At 41.4% G+C, this 23,372-nt stretch overlaps 1 protein-coding gene across 4 annotated transcripts; it reads left to right on the top strand.

Annotated features, from left to right (window-relative positions):
• The first annotated feature begins 1,501 nt into the window (after nucleotides 1-1,501).
• On the top strand, nucleotides 1,502-22,508 carry LOC132403444 (lectin-like). 4 transcript variants are annotated; one of them, XM_059986847.1, is made up of 6 exons: nucleotides 1,811-1,853; nucleotides 1,931-2,001; nucleotides 3,559-3,713; nucleotides 5,368-5,508; nucleotides 8,509-8,620; nucleotides 22,280-22,508. In XM_059986847.1, exons 2-6 carry the CDS (start codon nucleotides 1,947-1,949, stop codon nucleotides 22,420-22,422), a joined length of 606 nt encoding a protein of 201 aa, XP_059842830.1. In that variant the 5' UTR covers nucleotides 1,811-1,853; nucleotides 1,931-1,946; the 3' UTR covers nucleotides 22,423-22,508. The 4 variants fall into 4 exon arrangements, 3 of the variants coding, with proteins under 3 accessions (XP_059842829.1, XP_059842831.1, XP_059842830.1); XM_059986846.1 differs by having other exon boundaries at nucleotides 1,502-2,001; XM_059986848.1 differs by lacking the exon at nucleotides 22,280-22,508 and adding an exon at nucleotides 15,644-15,855 and having other exon boundaries at nucleotides 1,510-2,001.
• Nucleotides 22,509-23,372: the final 864 nt, after the last annotated feature.

Below are 23,372 nucleotides of genomic sequence, written 5' to 3'. Positions count from 1 at the left end.
CAAAAGACAATCATGATTGTTGAAATCTGCGACGTTCACATACTTCTCAATATGTGGAAATAATTGGCTAAAGAATCAGAGGTGACGTGTTAAATTGGTGTTCATCACTGAGTATGTCCCAGCTGAGGGGATGAGATGACAAAATCTGCTGCATATTGATCTGTGTTTTCTAGTTACCAAGCTCTGTACCAGGCAGCAAGAGCACTAAGCAGAGGGTAAAGATCTGAGATGGCAAATAGATTTTACTCAGGAAGTTGTCATGATCTGAAAGTCACTGACTGAAAGGCTGGTGGAGGCAGAGTCAATAATAGCTATCAAAGGATTTGGCTAAATGTATGAAGGAACAACTCCCAGCAGCACAGGGAAATTAAACTAAATGGATTGCTTAGAAAAGAGATGGTAGAGAAAAGATGGGGCAAAACGCCTATTTCTGTGGACCAACAAGAATGCCTTCCTCAATCTTGGTATCAGTTTTTCTGGTCAACACCTATCTCAAATATCAACATCCTTCACAGAAATTTTTGTGGCTGGTGACAGCAGACTCCATCTTTGTAGTTTTGAACCCAGTGATTCTGCTTTTGGCTTTGACAAACCCAAGTCTCTAACCAGGTTATTTAAGTCAGATTGAGATTGATAGAAAGGGTCAAAATCTGTATCAGTGTTATTTTCCATTCCTGGTTCATGCATCATGGCATCTTCACCTGCCTCCTATAGATTCCATGACTACGATGGCTTCGGTACTTGAAGACTATTGTCATGTGGCACAGGTCTCATGGATGAAGGGAGATTGAGTATTCAATGGATTTCTTGCTTTTAGCAGAGAAGCTAGACACACTGGTCAGACAGAAGTAGCGGTCTGTCACATGATCTTTCTCTGCCCAGATCATCAGGACAGCAAATGGCATTGATTTCCGAGTACCTCTGAGCCAAGTTCTAAGATTGATAATGCATGTTATGCAACAAATATGAGAAGCCCTTTGTCTTGGTCGCCAATTTTACAACCAACGTGGAGCTCATGGGCTTTCTTAATAAGGATGCTCCATCTGTGAGTTTTAAGTGTATACTGGCCACTAATATAACAGAAAATATCATGACTGTTGCAACATTGGCGAGGCATTTTGCTATCTCAAATATTCCTGAAAATGCAATTATTTTATTAAAATCAGTACACACAAGATGCTATGCTTGCAGATCATTATGATTGAAAACCGGTATACCCATAAACACGTGTGCATAATACTTCTATCACCTTTCTTAAACCTGTCCTACCCTGCCTAAGCATGATTCCATTATGGGCAACATTTCAGATCACGTTGTGAACAACATTTTATATCAGTGAATTATGAATTGAAATAACAAATATAGGTGATTTCAAAAAATGGTGTGTTACAGGGAATTGGCATTGTGATTTTCATAATCAGCAATCCGAAATCCAAAAGGTACACCTTAAGGTTTTCAGGAAGCAAAATTTTTTTATCCAATGCAATCTGTTCTTCATGCATTTGCCTGAATATTACATCCTTATTGTTCATGTTGATAATATTCATTGAGCTTTTATGTCACAAAAACATCATGGGATGATAAATGCTTTCTGCAACCTCCATTTCTCAGTCTTCCATTACAGAGTAACATTCTGCAGTCACACTTGCAGCTCACAAGTCATCTCTGTGGTTTCCTGTTAATTTTGTTCTCATCAGTCTATAGTGATTCGCCAGGGGTAATATTTACGTTGGTTAGTCAAGCCAATTGTGGTTAATTTCAACATTTTCTGAAGCATCTAAGATCTAAAACTACACATATCTGGGGAGGCGTCACCATTAGAAACTTTATTGATGCAGAGAACTGAGAGAGAGGTGGGAACGGCGACAGGATATCCCCACTTTCACTGGGAAACCTGACACTAATGATGAATTATTTTCTTGTGTTTTAGGTTTGACGAAAGAAACATGATGCTGGTTTCAGTTTTGGTGGTGACTGCACTGCTTGTCAGTGATATGATATGTAAGCTTCATTGATTTCAGTATCTTTATAAATATATATCTGTGAGGAATGAATGTACAGGAACTGTGGTTGGACAGTGGAACATGGAAATTTGTGGACACTGGAGTAGGAAGTTGTCTCTTGGCTGGGATACTCATCTCAAAGCTATTAATATGGAATCTGAGTCAGAAACTCTCCTGCAGATCGGGAGACAGAGATTTCTCCACAGTGATGTACTGTATCATAGGAAAATAAATTTGCAGGTAGAGGGGTATGTGACTACCTGTGAGGAACTGAGTGGATACAGAGAAGAAATTTCTGCAGGCACTGGGTCCCCTGCAACAAGTGCAGTCTGTTTGTCACCTGTGAGGGTGCGGATGAAGGACTGAGGGAGCACGGTCAGATTGCAAGGGACTCACAACAGCTTCTGTTCATCTTTTCATTTTTTATTTCCTGGAGGAGGATTTAGTCTATTTCCCACAGGATAGCATGGAAATTCTGTTTCCATTTTTGTTAACATCAGCTTTGTTGTTATCTGGTGAAATTTATTTCTGTTGTTTTGCTGTTAAAGAGCATTTCTAATTATTTCAAATCTCCTATTCTCATTGCTCATTGATGAACTGTTGTTGGATCTTTATCATTGAGACTCAAAAGCCATTCTGTATATACTTTGTGAATACTACTAATGTGGAGTATTCTTTCTCCCCGTCTTCATTCCATCATTTACTGTCAGGGCTAACCCCTTCTTTATCAATTTCCCTGTCTCTTCCAATCCTATCTGAAAATATTTAACTCCCAACATTGGTTAATTTACAACCTGATCTCCAGAGGAAAAGACAGAAACTCACACCAATAGGTTTGTAATTGTGACATAGATTTATCAAAGAAAGACATACTGAGGGAGTGGATTAAGGTAAGAGGAGATGGAGGGAGGAGAGATGAGAACAAAGCTGTGCAAGATGTTGTATCTGTGTTCATGGTGAATAGTTGGTCAGAATGTGTGTGTGTGTGTGTATTTCTGCCTGTCTAACTGTTCAGCAGAGGATAATCCACAATGGACTTGCACCTCCTTGCCACCAGACCAGGACCTCACTCTGTCAAGACAGTGTGACAGTTGTGTAACAGCCACCCCATGTTGAGGGTAATCCTGCACCAACACCTTCCTCTCCTTTGGGAGGAAAATCTTTCTCAATCCTAACTGAGAGCCTAAGAAGACAGATTGTACAGTCTTCCATTAATATCTCCGCATGACAGTCTGTGATTAACCTGCACTGCTTTAAATAGCGATTTGTGATGTCCCTCAGATAATTTGCCAACATCTAGTCCATTCCCAATATCAGGCCAATCAGCCTGCAGTTCCTCCATTTGTTTCTTACCCCCCTTTACAAGAGACGGACTGAGGGAGATCTCATTAGGTCTGTATTAAACACTAGTGGGGCCACAGCTACAGCTGACGCTCCTTCCTCCCCTTGAACCCTGAATTTCTGTGTGTCCATCATGGTCGGGTGTTGTGAAACAGCAAAACCTGTGACTGTTTGATTATTGTAGTTGGTTTAAATTCTAATTCTCTGACTGAAGGGACACACAGTTCCTTGGAACTGGAGAGGACTCAGCATCACCTTGAAAAGCATGAACTATCCAGAGAACCCTGTGATGAAAACTGGTTTAATTATTCTCTTTTAAACTCCTGTTACCAGTTTTTCAGTGACAAAAAGACATGGGAAGAAGCTCAGGTAAGTCCCTGAAACCAGTGATTGCTCTGGGAGGCCTGGTGAATATTGGTCTCTGCTGGTTCAGTGACCAATATTCCTTTGTCGGATTATGATTCATTATACTGCTTACTTCAATGAAACATTGTTAAATTTGCTACTGTGTTAGTTTTCAGGTGAAACAATGGTAATATTTTAGACAAGTTGAAATCAGTGAGGATGTGGATCTTTTATGTAACAAGATTGTAGAAGTGACAATAACAACATACAACAATAAGTATACCAAGTAAATGGAATAGAGCTGAAAAAGAAAATGGTAACATGGAAGTCATAAGAAGGTGTGAAAGCAATAAAACTTCATAATAGAGCCTTTAGAATATTAAAGCGGACACACAATTTTTAAAATCTAATTGAATATAAAAAGGTGCAAGCAATAGTTAGGAAAACAATATCTGAATATCTGCTGTGTACAAAATAAAGCAGAGGAACTTGTAGCAACAGTTACAGACTGGCATGTATGATATGTAAGATGTTGTGGGCATCACAGAGTTGTGGCTGATAGAGGATGATAGCTGGGAGCTTAACATCCAAGGATACACATTGTATTGAAAGGACAGGCAGGAAGGCAGAGCGGGTGGGGTGGGTCAGCTGGCAAAAAATGAAATCAAATCATTAGAAGGAAGTGACAAATATATACAGATGCTTACAAACAGTAATAGTAGATTTGGGGTAAGACTGGTAGTGGCTAATTTTAACATTAGAAAGCAGGTCAGGATGCATGATGATTTCTCAGAGTGTACACATGAAGTGACAGCTGGCTCTGCAGCGGCAGAGAAGTGGGACTGATATGAGTTGTAATACTGTCTGATTCTGGCACAACAATCAGGAGTCTAAAAGATTTCCATTCAGAGGCAAGATAAGACGTTATTTGTGAGATAATACAAATCTTATTTAAACTTAAATTAATGTGATTCTGTATATTTTTTATATGGATTCCAGCACATGTTGGTATTAGCAGGAACGAACAAGCAGAAAAATTAGCAAAGGAGGCAACTAGGAGAAATGAAAAACATTATCAAAAGTGAAAGCAAAAACTGTGAAGAAATCAATAGGATGAAGAGAGAACAGGAAGTCATCTTTATAATATCCAGAAAGAAGTGGGTTGGTCGAGGAATGCAGGAAAGAGCAAAAGGGAGAGGCTGATAATATTGAGATTGAGGTATAGGTACATAGGGTTAAAAACTACATTGTTTTTAATGAAGACACACAATAGTAGGAGGTGTGAGTACTGCAATCTGCAAGAATAGTTGAGCACGTACTGGTGAGGCATCACGGAATAAAATACGATGCAACATTAACAATGTTTGCAGAAAGGATCACAAGGTTATTGATTTAAATATATAGCACAGTTCCTTAAGAATACAGGTCCTTTTTTCTGGAATTTGATACAAATGCAAATCTTTAGGATTTAGATATCCTGACCTGCAGTGCAGTTCAGAAGTTGGTGGTAATGCACCTTAAAATCTATTTGCCAGCCGTCATCAAACCTCAGGAGAAGAAAAGATAAAGAACATTGTGGATCTGAGAGCTTGTCCCTATGTTCTAGTGTTGTTTGGGTGCTTTACTGAGAGGTCTGTAAGAAGATGAAAAACAGATTAATTATTTTTTCCATTCAAAGGATTTCTGTAATCAAGACCAACGTTGTGGACAGCTGGCTTCTGTGTATTCAGCCGAACATAACATTTTCATTTCTAATATGATCAAATTCGTGAACCAAAGCAGGCCAAAGGCTTGGATTGGCCTGAATGACATTTGCAAGGTAAAGTTAATGATGGTGAATTACACTACAGGATGTCATGACCCTGGCCAGACCAGAAGCTGACCTTCCCCAATCTCCTCTGACCATTTCAGAGGGCTGATTGCATTAACACATTGATGAATCTCTGAAGTGGCATCAGTGTTCACTGACAGAATTACACCTGACATCCTACATAGTAACAGGGGTGCAGTAGTGTGGGGGTTAATGACTGGGTGTATACTAATGATTCAGGGATGTGAGTTTGAATCCCAGACCATCAGCTAGGGAAATTGGCTCAAAGTAAATAAAATGCAACAAATCTGGAGTAATACATTGCTGTCAGAAATGGTGACAATGGAACTGCCAGACTGTTGTAAAAACTCATCCGGTTCACTGTTGTTCTTCAGGGTGAGGAATCTGCCATCCTTCCCCAGTCTGGCCTCACTGTGACTCCAGAGATCCATCAATGTGTGACTCTTACCTGCCCTCTGAAATGGTCAGAGGATGATCAGGGAAGGACAATAAATTCTGAACTGACTCGTGTCACTGCATCCTGTGAACAAATAAAATCCCTCATGTTTATGTTTCCACGTGATCCTCCTCTCGCCCTCTTTTATCTGACACAAGCAGTGTGACTTTCCTTTCTCCCTCATCTGCTCCTAACCTTAACCATGGCTGTGCTAAAGGTCAGGGAGTTAAAATCACTGTTTCTGAAATGGTAACCAACTGAGGGATCAGTCACCTGGTCAGATTTATTGCCTCGAATGAGATCCACCTTCCCTGGAATACTGACCCTCAGCCGTGTCTCCGTAGCCTTTCCATTTAGTGGATCCTTGAACTGTGCACAGATCAGAGTGCAGTCTCACCACAGTTCTATCCAGGATTTACACAACTTCTCTATTTTTAAATTCTATCCTTCCAGAAATTATCTCCACTGTTTTTGTGCTGGTAAAACTTTGGAGTGAGGATACATCGCACACGGTAGAATGCTACATGTTCTATATATGGAAATACAACATATAATCAGTGTCATATACTCTGCATATGGAAATACAATATATAGACAGACAGTGCTGATGTTCTGGCTAGCTGGTGAGAAGCCTAATCTCTCCACAGATGCATCTGCTCTCCTATTTATCCTGTTCTCCTTTGATCTCTGATTAATGCACCTCCCCCATTTCCCTTCACTCTGACTGATTCTCTCTGTGTTCAGGTTTTAGTTAATCCTTTCCCTGTAGCTGTTGCATTTTTGTTCCCAAAATGTATCAGCGACTCTGGGCAAGGCTGGTGTGCAGAGCAATTTCACTAAGCAGCTATGAAGAAATTAGAAAATTGGGAATGACAAGGTGTGGGGATATGAAATTAAAATAAATCACATGAATCACCTGACATCAATAACAAGTGTATTACATTTGCATGGAATAATTCACACAAAATCATCAGAAAAACGTTGCAAATATTGAACAATGGAAAATGCCTAATCAAAACTTTAAAAGTAGTTGGCTAACTAAACCTCTGACACTGTTTTGTGTCACTCGTTCTTGAGTAAGATCATGACATCCAGTCTAGTGTTGTGATGTGTACGGGGGTAGCTGATTAGATCAATCTGTGCTCAAATGTTCATCTAGATGGAGAATGGAGGTGGGGGATGCGATAACCTCTGTGGTGTTCGAATTTTCAGATATTCTATTCCCCTTTTGCTTCCTCCATTCCAACGTTCTCATTTGAGCGAGCACCACCTTTTTTGTGCAGGTATGATGATCTAATTTTGCGGTTCCCAGTGATTTGTGTCAATGTTGAAGCTCATCAGGGCTGTTCTCAGAAAGCCTTTGGATCTCGTTTTCTGTCCACCATATGACAGTTTGTCCTCGCCCAGCTCTCCATTAAATAGGTGCTTTCTGGAGAGCTCAAGTTTGAATCCTGGTCTCGAGACATGTGAGGCAGCAGCACTACCTGCTGCATGACTGTACCACAGTTGACTGAGCTGTCAAGAGCATGACTGACAATGGCTGAGTAAGCATAGGATCGTGAATGATTGACTTGAACTACAGATAACTTGAAGCAGATTCACTTAGCCCAAAAATATGACACTGGCTAAACCACATCAAAGAGAGTTGTTTTCTATTATTGTTCAATGTGCCATGAGGCAATGTGTTCACTAAAATAATGTTAAACTCTGTTTAGTCCCCAAACAAGATTCAACATTCATTCATTGAGGAACTCTTGAAAAAGAGTAACAAATACACATCCAACTCAAGGGTTTTAGATTCACTTGGAAGGACCAAGTGTTTCTCAGCTGTGAGTTTCTGTGATTCATGCTTTTACAACCATTCAGGATACTGGGTAAAGCTGACCTCACTGACTGATTGATATTGTATTTTATATCTTCATGTACAAATAATTCTGAGATTTCTGATGAGCTCCCCATTTTTGACTATAAATAATGATTGTAATTGAACACAGTAAGGATCTCAAAGTTCAAATTTCAAAGTAAATTTATTATCAAAGTATGTATATGTTGCCATATACTACCCTGAGATTCATTTTCTTGCAGGCACTTACAGGAAAGAAGAAATACAATAGAATTTTACATAAACACTATACGTAACCAGACTATACGTAACCACTATACGTAACAACCAAAGTGCAAAGGAAGACAAATTGCACAAATAGAAATAATACTGAGGAAATGAGTTGCAAAGAGTCCTTGAAAGTGAGTCTGTAGGTTGTAGAATCAGTTTGAAGTAGTCATCAATTAAGTTATCCACTCCAGTTCATGACCATTGTCGGGTAGTAACTGTTCCTGAGCCGAGTGGGGTGCTACTAAACACTCCTATATCTCCTGCCTACCTGTGCTTGCCAGAACTGGACTGAGTGCCCAGCAGTTAGAGAGGGATGTGCTTGTCCTGACTCCTCATATTCTGGTCTCACACTGGCTCAGGTACAGCTTTCCCCCCGTACCATTAAAGGACAGGTTAATCACCATTCCCACAGGAATAATCACTGATTTATATCCCACAGGAGGGAAATTTCACGTGGATTGATGGATCTTTGTACAGTTATAGAATGTGGGGTAACAATGAACCTAATAATGATAGAGGCAAAGAAGACTGTGTGAACATTCATCGTTTCAGTAAGTATCACAGTGAATGAAATGTTACTTATTACTTACGTTAAATGTGAATTTTAGACACAGTGTTGTACAGGAAGTTATCTCAACAGTCCTACTGTTCCACAGAGGGAGTGAGTTCCACAAGACTGGACTGAGTGCCAAGTGGTTAGAGAGGGACATATTGGAGGGTACAGGGGGATATACGCTGAGTATTACTGAGCAGGAAGAAGATACACTATGACTCTGCCCATAAAGAAAGAACTGAACACAGCCATACCAGTGTAACAGCTGGGAAAGGTTTCACTGATAGTGTAATGGTATTTCTGTAGAGATAGTGTTTGGGTTGTGGTTAGAGATAGTGGGTGCTCTAGAATGTGAGCCATCTCAATCTCACAGGTTTGGTGGGACCGGAATGTGTACATCCTAGACTCACACAGCTGAGGAAATCGAGTGGTTTCATTGTGGGGATATCATTCCAGATCAATTTTGCTGGATGCTGTGTGATTGTCCTGAGCATTGATCCAGTGGGTTGTGTGGTTAAGTCTGTGTTAAACTATTGTCCGGTGAAATGATTACGATATGTGTTTATGGATGCTGCAGCGGTTGAGTGATGGTACGAATCCATGGGGTTGCAGGTAACGAATGCGTGTGTATCGAGTGGGGTAGATATTCATAGCCCCAATGAATTGTTAGTTCAGACTTTACATACCGTTAAAGCATTAGGATCAGTTATGATTATGGGAATGCAATAATGAGGATTCTGAGGGAAGAGAGGAACCTCGGAGTACATGTGCACCGTTCATTGAAAGGGCCATCACAGGGAGATATGTTGGTTAAAAAGGCATTAAGCATACTGACCTTCATCAATCAGGGCACTAAGGATTGCAGATGAGACACTATTTTGCAGTTGAGGCAACAGTTTTGGTTACCCTGTTATAGAAAGACATGGATAAACTGGCACAAATGCAGAAATGATTTATGAGGATGTTGCCAGGAGTAGAGAGTTTGAGTTATAGTGAGATGTTGGTCATGCCTGGTTATTCCCTGGTACATAGGAGAATGAGGGAAAACTTTGTAGAAATGTATAAAGCTTATGAGAGGCATAAATAATGTTTACAGACTTTTCCCCAGAGTAGTGACATCCAAATCAAGGCAGACATAAGTTCTAGAGTGAAGGGGTAAAGATTTAAAAGGGATCTGAGGAGTAACTGTTGTATATTTAATAGTTCAGTACTATTTGAGTAATATTGTAAGTATATTGTTTGAGTGATCATTCTTGTTTAATGTGTAAATACATGAATTGTAAACATTGCCAGGCTAGTACGTGATATATGTGCGCCTCACTTAAAGTAAACACGAAGTTAGACTCTCACTCCCGTGTCTTCCTTTGAATTAGTTTCATGTCTTGCAGTTACAAAATATAACAGTCATGATAAGGCATTTTTAAAACAAACTCGAGATGACTAGCAACCTGTCGAAATGGAAGAATTCATGGTTCATGAAGAGTGATAATAATCACAAAAATAAGCAGCAATGGCTGGCTACATCGTAAAGATTGATCTGTCCAATTACTCATTGGGTAACTGGCTCATGTATACTGAGCTAACTGAACAGTATTTTGAAGCAAATGAAATAGCCAATGAGAAATGACTACCAATTTAGCTGAATACATTGGATTTAAAGGCATACAGTTTGCTTTAAAGTTTCATTTGACTGTTCCAATCAAATCAGCAGAAACATGTTTTGCTGATATTATGAAAATAATGCAGGAACCTTTAGAACCAAAGCCATTATTGAATGCAGAACACTTTAGGCTGCATAAGTGGAAGCAAAAGAAAAGGGAGTCCATTTCAACATACGCAGCAGAATTGGAGATTGTTTGAGCATTGTCAGTTCGATAATGGGTTTAATGATATGCTGAGTTTAGTTTATGAAATCTTAAAAGAAAGCATTCAAAAATAGCTTGTAACTGAAGTACTACTTTCATTTAAGAGAGCAGGTGAAGTTGCTGTATCAACGGAAACAACAGAGATGTAATTGAGTTGCAGTCTGGAATGATTGTGAGCATGGACAAAATTGCAATATCTAAACAGAAAGCAGCACAGCCGAACAAATTTTGTTATCACTATTGCAGGGGCTCACATGCACATTCGTAACAGTAAAATACAACAATCAACAAGCCATATTGGGCTTGTAGGCTTTAAAACAGGAGGACCAGCATTGTGGTGATGTGATTGGCTGAGACAACTACAACTTGATTGAAGATCCATCCACAATTTTCATGTCATATCCCCTGCATTGAACCTTTCTACCAGTGAATCAAGGAGGATACAACAGTGTTCAAGGATGGGTTTGGAATTCTCAAACATGTCAAAGGTAAAATAGTGTTAGATGAAAATGCCGCATCCAAGTTTTACAAAGCCTGTCCATTTCCTTGTACCATCCATGATAAAGAAGTATGTGAGCTGATTGCATAGAGGCAGAAGGAATTCTTTGTGGGGCTGAGTGGAGCCCATGGTCAATACTAGACATCCCAGTAAACAAGCATTATGGGTCTGTCAAGATCTATATTGAGTTCAAGGTCACCATCAACCCAGTACTGAAAATAGATCAATAACCTCTGCCCAAGGTAGAGGATAACTTTGCAAATCTTTCTGGAGGAAAACACTGCAGCAAAGTGGACTTAGTTAAGGCCTGCTTGCAGATAGAGATGGAAGAAGAGTCAAAATGTTTCTCACCATAAGCACTCAAAAAATAACTTTATCACTAAATTAAGCTTACTTTTGGATTAGCATCTGCACCTGCACTTCGGTAGAAAACTATAGACCAGGTACTGCAAGGCTGCCCAGGTGCTCAGTTTTACCTGGATGACATCATTGTTACCGGTAAGGAAGACCTCTAAAACCTCACTATGGGGTTAAGAAAATTAGAAAATTACAGCTCAGAGCTCAATACAAGAAGTGTGAATTCTTTAAACCAAGAATCACTTACTGTGGTCACACTATAGACTCACAAGTATTACACAATGGTGCTGAGAAAACTCAAGCAGTGGTGAATGCCCCAGGCCAAAGGAAGTGTCACAGTGGTGGTCCTTTTCAGTATTTGTCAACTATTATAACAGGTTCCTGCCAAATCTGGCTATTGTGCTGCACCCCTTGAAGTCATCACCTCAGATTGGCATGAAATGACCATGGACAAAGCTGTGTGAGTTGTCTTTCAAAAGGATAAATGAAGTGGTGATATCAAACATATTATGATCCACATCATCCTGTGAAGCTTGCCTGTGACACCTTGCCTTATAGTATAGGTGAAGTTATGTCACAAGTTATGAGGGATGGAAGTGAATGCCCCATAATCTTTGCATCATGTTCCTTTACTGTTGCAGAGAAAGATTATGCACAGATTGACAGAGAGACTTCAGTCTCACCTGGGATGTAAAATGGTTTAACCAGTACATGTCTGGGAAAGAGTTTACCCCTGTTACTGATCATCAACCACTAGTGTCCATTTTCAATCCACGGAAGATTATTCAACTAACAGTAGCATCATCGTCACAAAGGAAGGCTTTGTTTCTTGAAGGGCATAATTACAAAATCAAATTGAAGAGGCTGACTCATCATGGATTTGCTGACAGATTGTCCTGTCTACCTTTGGGAAAAGAAATACCAGAACAATTTACAAAAAAAAAATACTCTTCTTGACGTATTCTCTCCGACACAAAGTAAAGCCTCCCTATTACAGCAAAGACAATCCAAAGGGAAACCAGAAAGGACCCCACACTGTCTCAGGTCTACAGAAACAACCAAAATGTCTTGAATTTGCAGAAGAAACTCCAGTCTCCCCATTTTTACCACTGCTGAGAGGAACTTGCCCTTGATGAAGGTTATCTTATGTGGGGATTGAGAGGTGTTGTACCATCCAAACTCAGAGCTAAAGTTTTGGAGGAGCTACTTGCTAGTCATCTAGGTGTGGTAAAAATGACAATGTTGGTGCATTGCTTTGTCTGCTGCCCTGGGATAGACTGGTAGATCGAATAGCCTGCCATCCACTGTATAGGATGCCAACATGTCATGAAGATGCCAAAAGCAGCATATCTCCATCTCAGGGAATTGCCTGCATTACCCTGGCAGAGGATTCATGTGGATTTTCCCTGACCATTCATGGGCACAGATTTCTTCATAGTAGCAGATGGAACTACAAAGTGGCCAGGAGTGTTCTCAATAGACTAGACAACAGCCCCTTACACTGCTGATGTATTGCGAAGCCTCTTTGCAAGGTCTGGTGTTCCAGAACACTTAGTGACAACAGAGAACAGTTTCTGGGGGAACGGTTTCAGTTATTCCTAAAATTAAATGGAATAAGACATATTATATTTGCACCTGAGCACCCAGCTCCAAATGGCTTGGTGTGAAGGTTTGCACAGAGTCCAAAGAACACACTGTGAACAAATTCAATGGAACACACCACACTGACACTGAGCTAGAGGCTTGCTAATTTCCTTCCGGCATACAGTAATGTGGAAACTCCAAAAGTGATAACTCACCAGCTATGCTGTTCCTGATTCACCCCTTGTGTCACGCTTGGACTTCCTCAAGCCCGTTCAGAGGAGTATGCAGGACAAGTGGCTAAGACAAATTAAAAGCTCCTCAAGCAAGAAGGGTCAATGGTTCACTCCTAGACAGGCAGTTTTGGTGGGGGACTACAGAGGTGGTCAAAAGTGGGTACTTGGAAAGATTAAGGACAGTATCCTACCGGTTCCACATGGTAGATTTAGTCAGAAAGTCAGAAGGCATGGGATCCAGGGAAGTTTGGCCAGGTGGATCCAGAATTGGCTTGCCTGCAGAAAGCAGAGCATTGTGGTGGAGGGAGTACATTTGGATTGGAGGGTTGTGACTAATGGTGTCCCAGAAGGATCATTTCTGGGACCTCTACTTCTCGTGATTTTTATTACGACTTGGGTGTGGAGGTAGAAGGGTGGGTTGGCAAGTTGGCAGACAACACAAAGGTTGGTGGTGTTGTGGATAGTGTAAAGGATTGTCAAAGATTGCAGAGAGACATTGACAGGATGCAAAAGTCGGCTGAGAAGTGGCAGATGGAGTTCAACCCAGAGAAGTGTGAGGTGGTACACTTTGGAAGGACAAACTCCAAAGAGAATTTGTCCTTCCAAAGAGTACAAAGTAAATGGCAGGATACTTGGGAGGGTGGAGGATCTGAGTAATCTGGGAGTACATGTCCACAGATCCCTGAAAGTTGCCTCACAGGTAGATAGGGTAGTTAAGAAAGCTTATGAGATGTTAGCTTTCAGAAGTCGAGGGATAGAGTTTAAGAGTTGTGAGATAATGATGCAGCTCTATAAAACTCTGGTTAGGCCACACTTGGAGTACTGTGTCCAGTTCTGGTCACTTCACAATAGGAAGGATGTGGAAGCATTGGAAAGGGTACAGAGGAGGTTTACCAGGACGCTGCCTGGTTTAGAGAGTATGGATTATGATCAGAGATTAAGGGAGCTAGGTCTTTACTCTCTGGAGAGAAGGAGGATGAGAGGAGACATGATAGAGTTATACAAGATATTAAGAAGAATAAGTAGAGTGGACAGCCAGCACCTCTTCCCCAGGGAACCACTGCTCAATACAAGAGGAAATGGCTTTAAGGTAAGGGATGGGAAGTTCAAGGGGGATATTAGAGGAAGTTTTTTTACTCAGAGAGTGGTTGGTGCATGGAATGCACTGCCTGAGTCAGTTGGTGGATGCAGAAACAGTAGTGAAATTTAAGAGACTACTAGACAGGTATATGGAGGAATTTAAGGTGGAGGGATATATGGGAGGCAGAGTTTAAGGGTCAGCACAACATCGTGGGCCGAAGGGCCTGTACTGTGCTGTACTGTACTATTCTATGTTCTATGTAACATTTTCTAGAACTGGATCACTCTTCTGCACAGTGGAGATTGGGTCTGATATCTTTTGTAGGCAACACATCAATCAGTTGAGGAGAGCAGAGAAAATTGTTCAAGAAGATAGGTGGCAATCACTGTCAAAACCTCTTCCTGCAGTCTATTTAGACAACCAGTACGGAGGAGGTCCCAAATCCTGAGCTTGTCTCACCTGCCAAGCGGAGCCATCCCTTTGTCAGGAAAGACGTTATCCCAAAAGCATAACAAATCCTGCACAGCGGTTAAATCTTTAGGCCTGAATAGGAATTTACCCTTTACTGTGCTGAGGACATGTGTCTGTAGTATTTGTATTACATCGTATGCTGTGTTGGGGTGTAATCTCTACAGAGTTGAAGTTTAAAGTTAAGCAGGGAGGAGTGTTCTGCATTTAATATTTCAGTAGTATTTGAGTAATATTGTAAATATATTGTTTGAGTCAGCATTCTTGTTCTTTAACTAATTCATTATGGCTTATAAGTATAAATCCATAAACTGCCTACGTCATTACTCTGCCACACAATATGTGCGCAGCTTGCTGAAAGTGAACACCCGGTTAGACTCACATTTCAGACTCCAGTGTCTTCCTGTGAATTACTTCAATGTTTTGACATTACAAATCATAGCAGCAACATTGTTACACAGAGGTGAGTAAAATGACTGGGGTCGCTGAGAAAGTGTTTGAGACAGATATAATAGTATCATTGAAGAAAATAGTCCATGGATGTATGGAATGGGGCGCAAGCACAGGAAATTGGCATCAGCTGCCTGGGAAATTGGTCAGGCAAGGACTGGTTGGGCGGAAAGGCCTGTATCTGTGCTGTTTGCTCTACGACTCCATGACTCTACCAAGAGGAGGGAAAATTCACAGAAACTGACTAAAATAAATGGAACATTTACACTGAAGTGAAAATAGAAAATGCTGGAAACAATCAGCAGATAAAGCAGCATCTGTGGAGAAGGAACAGAGGTAACATTTCTATTAATGACCTTTCTGTTTCTCTCTTTACACATGCTACCTGACCTATTGAGTATTTGCAGCACCTATCTTAGATTTCCAGAATTTGAAACATGTTTTTCTTGCAAACTCATGTCAGTTTTCTTCTCCTTGTGTCTAGATGACTCAACTTGGAATGATGAGCCCTGTGACGAGAAATATGGTTTTGTTTGTTCTTACAAACTGTGTTGAATTTAGAAAACTCCAGATCCATCTACTCATCATTTCCAGCGGTAGATTCGGTGCTCAGATTTCTTTGTAGCTGCTCTCACTGTCTGTGGTGACCGTACGCATTTAATTTCTCAGCCAGTAATAAAGAGAACTGCATCCTGAGCTGTGTGTGTTGTTGCTATGTGAGTCCAGTTTCCAGCAGCCTTCCTGTCCCACTGTTACTTCCTCCCCTCCTCGACACTCAGAGCTGCACTCAGGAGAAATCATCACAGACTTTACACAATTAACTCTTTCCCTCTGCCTGCACTTGATATGTCAGCTCCTGGCCACCACACATGGGAGTGAAACATGGGCTTTTGAGAGGTACAGAGGGGATATTAGAATTGGTGCAGGCAGAACGTTTTACAATACCATACCTTGGATGGGCTGCAGAAGATGAACTGGGTTAGAAATTCCTTTACACAACTGTAAGAAAACCTCTGCTGTCTCTTTGAAAGTCAACCAGGACTTAAGCAAATTTGCAAACAATTCTGGGTTCTTGACTAATGTCTCGACACGATCTGAGTGATCTCAGGCTGTGCCCAACTCTCCAGTCAATGTGATGAGGGAAGGTGGGGCCCTGGGATTTGACGATCTACTGAACTGATGTTGAAAGGGAACAGTGGGAGAAACTCAGCATTATATCATTCTGACTCACTTGGGTATATTCACTCTTCTTAATAGTTTCTTATTTGGAAACTGAGCTGGTGTTCAGCCCTCCAAGACGGTCAGTAAACTACATGATGGTGTGTGTGTGTGTGTGTGTGTGTGTGTGTGTGTGTGTGTGTGTGTGTGTGTGTGTGTGTGTGTGTGTGTGTGTGTGTGTGTGTGTGTGTGTGAGAGAGAGAGAGAGAGAGAGAGAGAGTTACTCTGGATTCTAGAGTCTGTAGAATTCCTTGCATTCATGCTAACATCTGTCCCTCTCAGGTACTCTCACTGAACCAGGACACAGCCACTGGCAGTGTGTGTGATGCTCACCTCCTCAGAGTGGGAGCTGAAACAATTCAGTGCAGCACCCAGTGCACCAACTCTCGTTCTATACAGAGGTGGGGAGTGTGCAGGATGGGAGAGTTAAGGGCTGGCACAAGCACAAAAAGGGCTGACTGGCTTCCCCCACACTACCTGCTTCTGTGGGTTGAACAGCACATTCAGGGAAGCCCAGTGTGGGGAGGTACTCACTCACCCTACTTTATGTTTGACACATGAGAGCGAGAGCCACACCTCCTGGTGTGGTCCTCATTACGCCAGACTGACATGTTCCAGATGAACCTCTCCCACCATCGCATGAACCAAGTTTGTCTGAGAGCCGTCCAGGACTTTGAGAGAAGCAACTCAGGCTTAGAGTTGACTGTAGGTGAATGGTGAGGCACTATTAACCACACAAATCAGGTGTTACATACTCCATAGGACATAAGGAACAGAGTTAGGCTATTTGGCCCATCAAGTCTGATCCGCCATTTCATCATGGCTGATCCACTTCCCTCTCAACTCCATTCTCCTTTCTTCTCGCATGACCTTTCACACCCTGCTTAATCGTGAACCTATCAAACTGGATTAAATATACCCAGTGAGCAGAGCTCCACAGCCACCTACAACAACAAATTCCACAGGTTCCCCACTACTGGCTTAAGAAATACCTTTTCATCTCCATTCTAAATTGATGTCCCTATATTCTGAGGCTGTGCTTCTGGTCCTGGACTATAGGAAATATCCTCTCCACATCCGCTTTATCTTGGTCTATCAACATTTGATAGGTTCTGGTGAGAAAAGGCCCAGAGCCATCAATCCCTCCTTCAACGATAAGCATTTCCTTCCTGGATCTAGACAGGTGGTGAATACTGTTTGCTCATGGGTCTGCTACTGTTCAGATGCCAACAGTTCAGCCATTCTTATTCTACACAGTTCACTGCCACTCTGTCTAACCCCATAACCCCACTACAATAAAACCCTCACCAACACCCCCACAATCACCCTGCACAAGTGTCCAGCATGTTGATCTCAATGACCATCTCCTCCTTCATTTTCAACTGAACGTCATGCACTGTGTCCCCTTTATCGCCAGAGAATTCAGGAAGGTAAAGTCAGGTAAAATGAAGCTGCGAAGAGATTGGAACTGGTGGTGTGAGTCCTGAGGCTCCTGTACCTTCTTCCTGAAAAGAACATGTCCTGGGCAGTGGGGCGTCCCTGATGCATAAGCGGGGAAGAGGAGACCAGTGGTGGTAAGGTATTCAATAGTGGAACAGACAAGAGATACTGTGGCCAGTAGTCATGGTCTACATTCATAGCAATGGCTTAGGCAGGAATGGTGATGAGGTCCTGCAAAGTGAGCTCAGAAATTTAGGTGCCAAGTAAAGGACAAGACCTCGGAAATGTTGATCTCAGGATTGCCACCCATGCCATGTACAAGTGAGAGCAGAAGTAGAAGTACTATAGCTTAACATTTGTCAAAGGAAATGGTGCAGGAGGAAGGGCTTCAATGTTTTAGTTAATTGAGCTCTCATCTATTCATGATCTGATGATGTGTGTATCGTATTAGAAAATGAATATAATCAATATGAACAATTAATATTCAGTTGAATCCTTCAAAAACAACAGTATTTTCACAGATCACCTCACTCACTCACATACTTGCTCTGGTCTGTTTCCCCTCTATTTCCCATCATGGGGGATGATCTCCCTCCGTCACTGACTCTGAAAACTTTGTAATCCATTTGTGAGGAATGGGTTCAATTTAGAATGACGACCAGTTTCCAGTAAGGATCTGGAGTGAACTCTGTTCAGGAGAAACATGGACTTCTGGGGAGGTAATGGACAGTTTGATATTTGATGCTTCTCCAGGAGATCCCTGAACTAACACAATGTGAGAAGGAATCCATTGATCTCCAGTGGAATGAGACCAATGGGTCAAGTGGCTCTTTCATTCTCTGGAATCTCTCTTGTTCTTCAATCACTTCACTCTAACAGGCAGAGCAAGTGATCTCTCAAACTCATTGTACATTCAGCTTATCCTCATCCTCTGTTAGAACAATGGAATGATGCAATGATACTGCACAGGAAAAGGTTATTTGCCCCATCGTATCTGTACCACTTTCCCTGTGCCACTGGGATTTTTTCCTTCACATATTCAGCCAAAACCCTTGGTAGTTCTTATTGACTCTACTTCCACCAACCTTTTAGTCAGTGAATTTTAGATCATGACAACTTCCTGAGCAAAATGAATTCCTCCTGAAGCCTCTGATCCATTTGCCATCTAAGAGCACATCACTCGGGTTAGTGTTCCTGCTGCCTGACAGAACAATAGCAATGTTGGCCTGTGCTGGAAAGTGAGAATTGTCAGAGTGGGGTGGTGATGACAGAGAAAAATACAGAGAGTATTCCATTATATTCCTGATCTCAAAACTTACAGATGCCTTGGCATGCCAAAAATAAGTCACTTGTTTAGATACACCTAGCTTCCAAGTGACTCTTACTGCCGCAGAATGTGTCCAGTTGATTTTCAGATCAATAGTGACTCCCAATATGTAAATGGTGAGCGAACTGGTGATATTAACATCATTGGGTGTTAAGGGACAACCCTCACTTTTAGAGGTAGTCATTGCCTGGGGAAAATGTTACTTGTCATTTATTTTCCATTGTCTGAGTCTGTTTCCTAAATCGACTGCTTCAATTTCTGAAGAGTTATGAATGGAACTGAACATCATGCAGACATCAAGGAATATCCCCACTCACAACCTTCTGATGGACAGAAGCTGCTGTTGATGAATGTGTCTGGGACATTGACTTAAGGAACTCCTGCAGTGATATCCTGGACTGTGATGTTAGACCACAGCCATTTGATTTTATCTGAGGATTGAATTCAACCCACTTCCAACCTCATTTCGGATGATTCCTGTCACTTGCTGCTGACATTGCTCAGCCTGGTGAGCTGGTAGATAGCTAGACTGGATTTGTCCTCTTTATTTCTGGGATGCAATGTCATTTTATTTATTAAATATGAAATTTGCAAGCTGCATCAGCATTAATTGCAAGTTCCAAATTGCCCTAGAGAAGTTGATGGTGAGCTGTTATCTCAGATTGTTGAGGGAAGGAGATTTTCATAACATGTTATTGTGTTAACACTTCCTCCTGTGGGCAGGTCCATTGCTCTTTCTCCATAAACATCCAAAATAAGATAAATTTGAAGTTGTCATGCGAAATTGGTTACAAAGGAGGAACTTACTGACCAGAACTTGTTACTAGTGTTCAAGTAACATTTTGAGATATCGCTGTGTCTTATTGGTAATGTCAGAGGCATCTAATAAGATCATAAGACCATAAGATAGAGGAGAAGAATTAGGCCAATTTTCCCATTGAGTCTGCTCCACTATTTCATCATAGCTGATCTGCTTAGCCCCAATCTTCTGCCTTCTCCTTGATAAGAATAAATTTTATATATTTTTTTGAGATATAGTGTGAAATAGGCCCTTCTGTCCCATCCAGCAATCCCTAATTGTACCCTAATGACATAACAATTAACCCACCAACACTTATGTCTTTGGAATGTGGGAGGAAACTGGAGCACGCAGAGGAAACCTACATGCTTGCGGGGAAAATGTACAAACTCCTTACAGGCCTTTTAGGATCCAAAAAATCTCAATGAGATCCTCACTCATCCTCCTGAATTCCACTGAGTGCAGACCCAGAGATATCAAACATTCCTCTTCTTTCAGCTTTTCATTTCTGGCATTAATCTTTCATATTTCTTCTTGACCCTCTGCACTATCTACACACAACCTTCCTTGGATGTGGTTTGATATAATGCTCTTACACCACTGAAACAGTGTTACATTTCCCACTATGGTTTGGGAAATTAGTTTTCAGGTAGAACAATGGAAATATATCTGACAAGCTAAAATCAGAGGAAATATCTGGAGATATTTGTTAAGGAAGGTGGTGAGACTACAAGAGGAGAGTTGGGATTGTGTGTCTATGGGTAGTAGATGTATCTGGATCACTTGCACAGAATTGGTACAGTGGTACAGACTTCACAGGGTGAATAGCATCATTTACAGCTGTAACCGTTTTGCAAATCTGTGACCAACATGGGTAGAACTGAGGAATCAGAAAGCCATGATCAGCCAGAAAGATTGGATTTCAGGTCCCCAAACACTCAGCAGTTTTGTTCAGAGTTGAATTTGGATGTGATGAGACAGTGAGCAAAGTGGTATCTGTACCAACGTATTGACCCTGCTCCAGTACAGTCTTTCAGGTCCAATGAAATATCTCAGTACCATGGTGATGAAGGTGAATGAAAATATTTCTGATGCACCATCAATAACTCTCGGAGACTGGAAGTGAACGATAGGCTTTTATTAACAGCAAAAGGGAGCACGACATGTCAAAGACTGAGGGAGGAGCAGTGCCCCAATCACCTTTATACAGGGGTCTGTGGGAGGAGCCACAGGAACAGTCAGCAGAGGGGCATGTCGAGACAGGTATACATAGTTCACCACATTTTCAAAGTAATTCTTTTACAAAATATATTTGTCCTGCAATCCTTAAACCACTGTCTCATTGTAGAATGTCAATGCAAAGCTCACAAAGGTTTGGTTGATCGAAAGCTGGACCAGTTTAACAAAAACAAGACTGATCTCATGTTGTTGAAGGATGGGAGACTTAAGTAATATTTATCTGTATAACTCACTTCCTTCTGAAAAAGAGAGATGGTGCCTTTATTGAATAGAAACATGGCATTTTTGATCTCCTTTTCCTGAGAGGTCAGGAAACTCCAATTCCAAGAACCATCCAATAGAGGGTCAGTGATGGCCTTGGAGATACCTCATATTCCTACAACCTCTGGGATAAATGGGCCTTCTTTATTGGCCTGGGGCGACAAGGTACTGACCTTTCAGGCATTCATAGGTTCAGGCTCTGCAGGTAATTTTCTATATCTGGGGGTGGCCCGATGGCTGCAAGTCCCAATCTCAAGGTTAGAACATCCCTTGACAGCCACCGCACGAGCCACGAAAGGTGTCATGTTTCAAAGCCCTTTGGCTTCTAGATAGGGGACTGGATAAAATGTTTAGATTTCACTTATCTATTCCCACTGGGATCTCTCTCTTCCTTGGGAGTCTGTGGTTGTCGCAGCATAGCTCTGTTAATGTCTGGTCTAATGGTACCTCCTACCTGATGGTAAGTCTGAGAAAAGGGCATGCCCTGGCCACTGGAGTTCCTTAATAATGGATGCTGACTTGGTATTATGGGCAGCCATTATGAGTACCAGACGATTTTGTTCCTGATGCCATAACTGCCTGGTTGGCCCCTCAACAGTGTTCCTTCCACCCTCCTGAGTTTGATTCATTTGCACCTATTCCTACCACTCATCATGGCATACAGCACTCTTGGGTTCCTGTTAGCCTACATTCTGCCTCATTTATTTTCATCTGCCATGATGCACACCCCCACATCACCTTAGGCCCCCTTACAATGGCCCGTTCTATATTTTGGAATGGAAGGAAAATATTTTTTGTCATGGATAAGAGGGATAATCCTGAATTTATTTCAATAGATTGCCTTAAACTGGCCCAACAAGATTTGGAGGATTCTGCTGCCACGTTCTTGCTGTCAAGATATGACCATAAGCACGTCAACACACCTCTGGATGAGCCAAAGGCACCTGCTGTTTCTCCACCCATGGAACATAGGACCTGAACCAGGCAGATTGTCTGAGCTCCAGACAGGCTTACATTGCCATTTTTAGTGAATTCTAGGGGGTGGGGACTGTGCAGGGTAATGTAATTGGTGGAAACATACGTAATTCACAATCACCAACAGTGAGTTGGGTTTCACATTTTTAAGAGGCTGGTCTGATGTGATGCTGTATTATATGAAGTTCTGTTAGCATTTTCTGTGCTCAGTGTTTGGATTCACAATAAATGAATTGTTACACCTTCTCTTAAGTATAAAATACCTCTTCTTATTTTATTTGTGAATAACTACACCTCCGTTGCAGAACCTTGACAAGTGCCTTGCTAAATTCCATGTAGACAACATTCACTGCCTTGACAACATTCATCAACCTTTCTGGTTACTTCCCTTAAAAACTCAATAAGATTTGTTAGATACCACCTACTATGCTCACTATCCCTAATCAGTGATGTTGATCCAAATACTCATATATCCACCCTCTAGCAATACCTTCCAATAACTTTCCTTTTATCTGCTCTGTTACGATACTTTCCAATAGTTTTCTCACTGGTGATGATATGCTCACCGGCCTATATTTCCTGATTTTATTTTAGATCCTTTCTTAAACAGCAGATTCATGACTTCCCTAAACAAGTCACTGAAAACAAAATTGAGGACATACAGGGATGATAGCTGTATGGAAGGGAAATAAGAGATTGCTGCCTTCTATGTTTTACAGAGCTGTGGTTGGCCTAAGACACACTGGATACATCAGTAAAACCCAAAGATTCCTCAATAGACCAAATGGAGCAGACTGCTGATTTGGAGAAGGCAAAAGGTGCAGCATAGTGTGTCCACATTGATGTAGAACAAAACAGAACATAACAAGCAACAAGACAACAATAGCGAAACAGACTCTTTCCCACCCACTCATCGACCCACACATATACAGACAGTCCTGTTCATTCTGATAA

The sequence above is a fragment of the Hypanus sabinus genome, chromosome 13 (assembly GCF_030144855.1).
Source record: "Hypanus sabinus isolate sHypSab1 chromosome 13, sHypSab1.hap1, whole genome shotgun sequence".
In the NCBI taxonomy this organism is placed as follows: domain Eukaryota; kingdom Metazoa; phylum Chordata; class Chondrichthyes; order Myliobatiformes; family Dasyatidae; genus Hypanus; species Hypanus sabinus.
This window is presented reverse-complemented; position numbering and strand designations above follow the sequence as displayed.

Coding starts and splice junctions, on each gene's coding strand:
- LOC132403444 (XM_059986846.1), top strand. CDS start 1,947: ATGATGCTGGTTTCAGTTTTGGTGGTGACTGCACTGCTTGTCAGTGAT. Junction 2,002..3,558: donor GCTTGTCAGTGATATGATAT/GTAAGCTTCATT, acceptor CTCTGACTGAAG/GGACACACAGTTCCTTGGAA. Junction 8,621..22,279: donor TGTGAACATTCATCGTTTCA/GTAAGTATCACA, acceptor TTATTTCAATAG/ATTGCCTTAAACTGGCCCAA.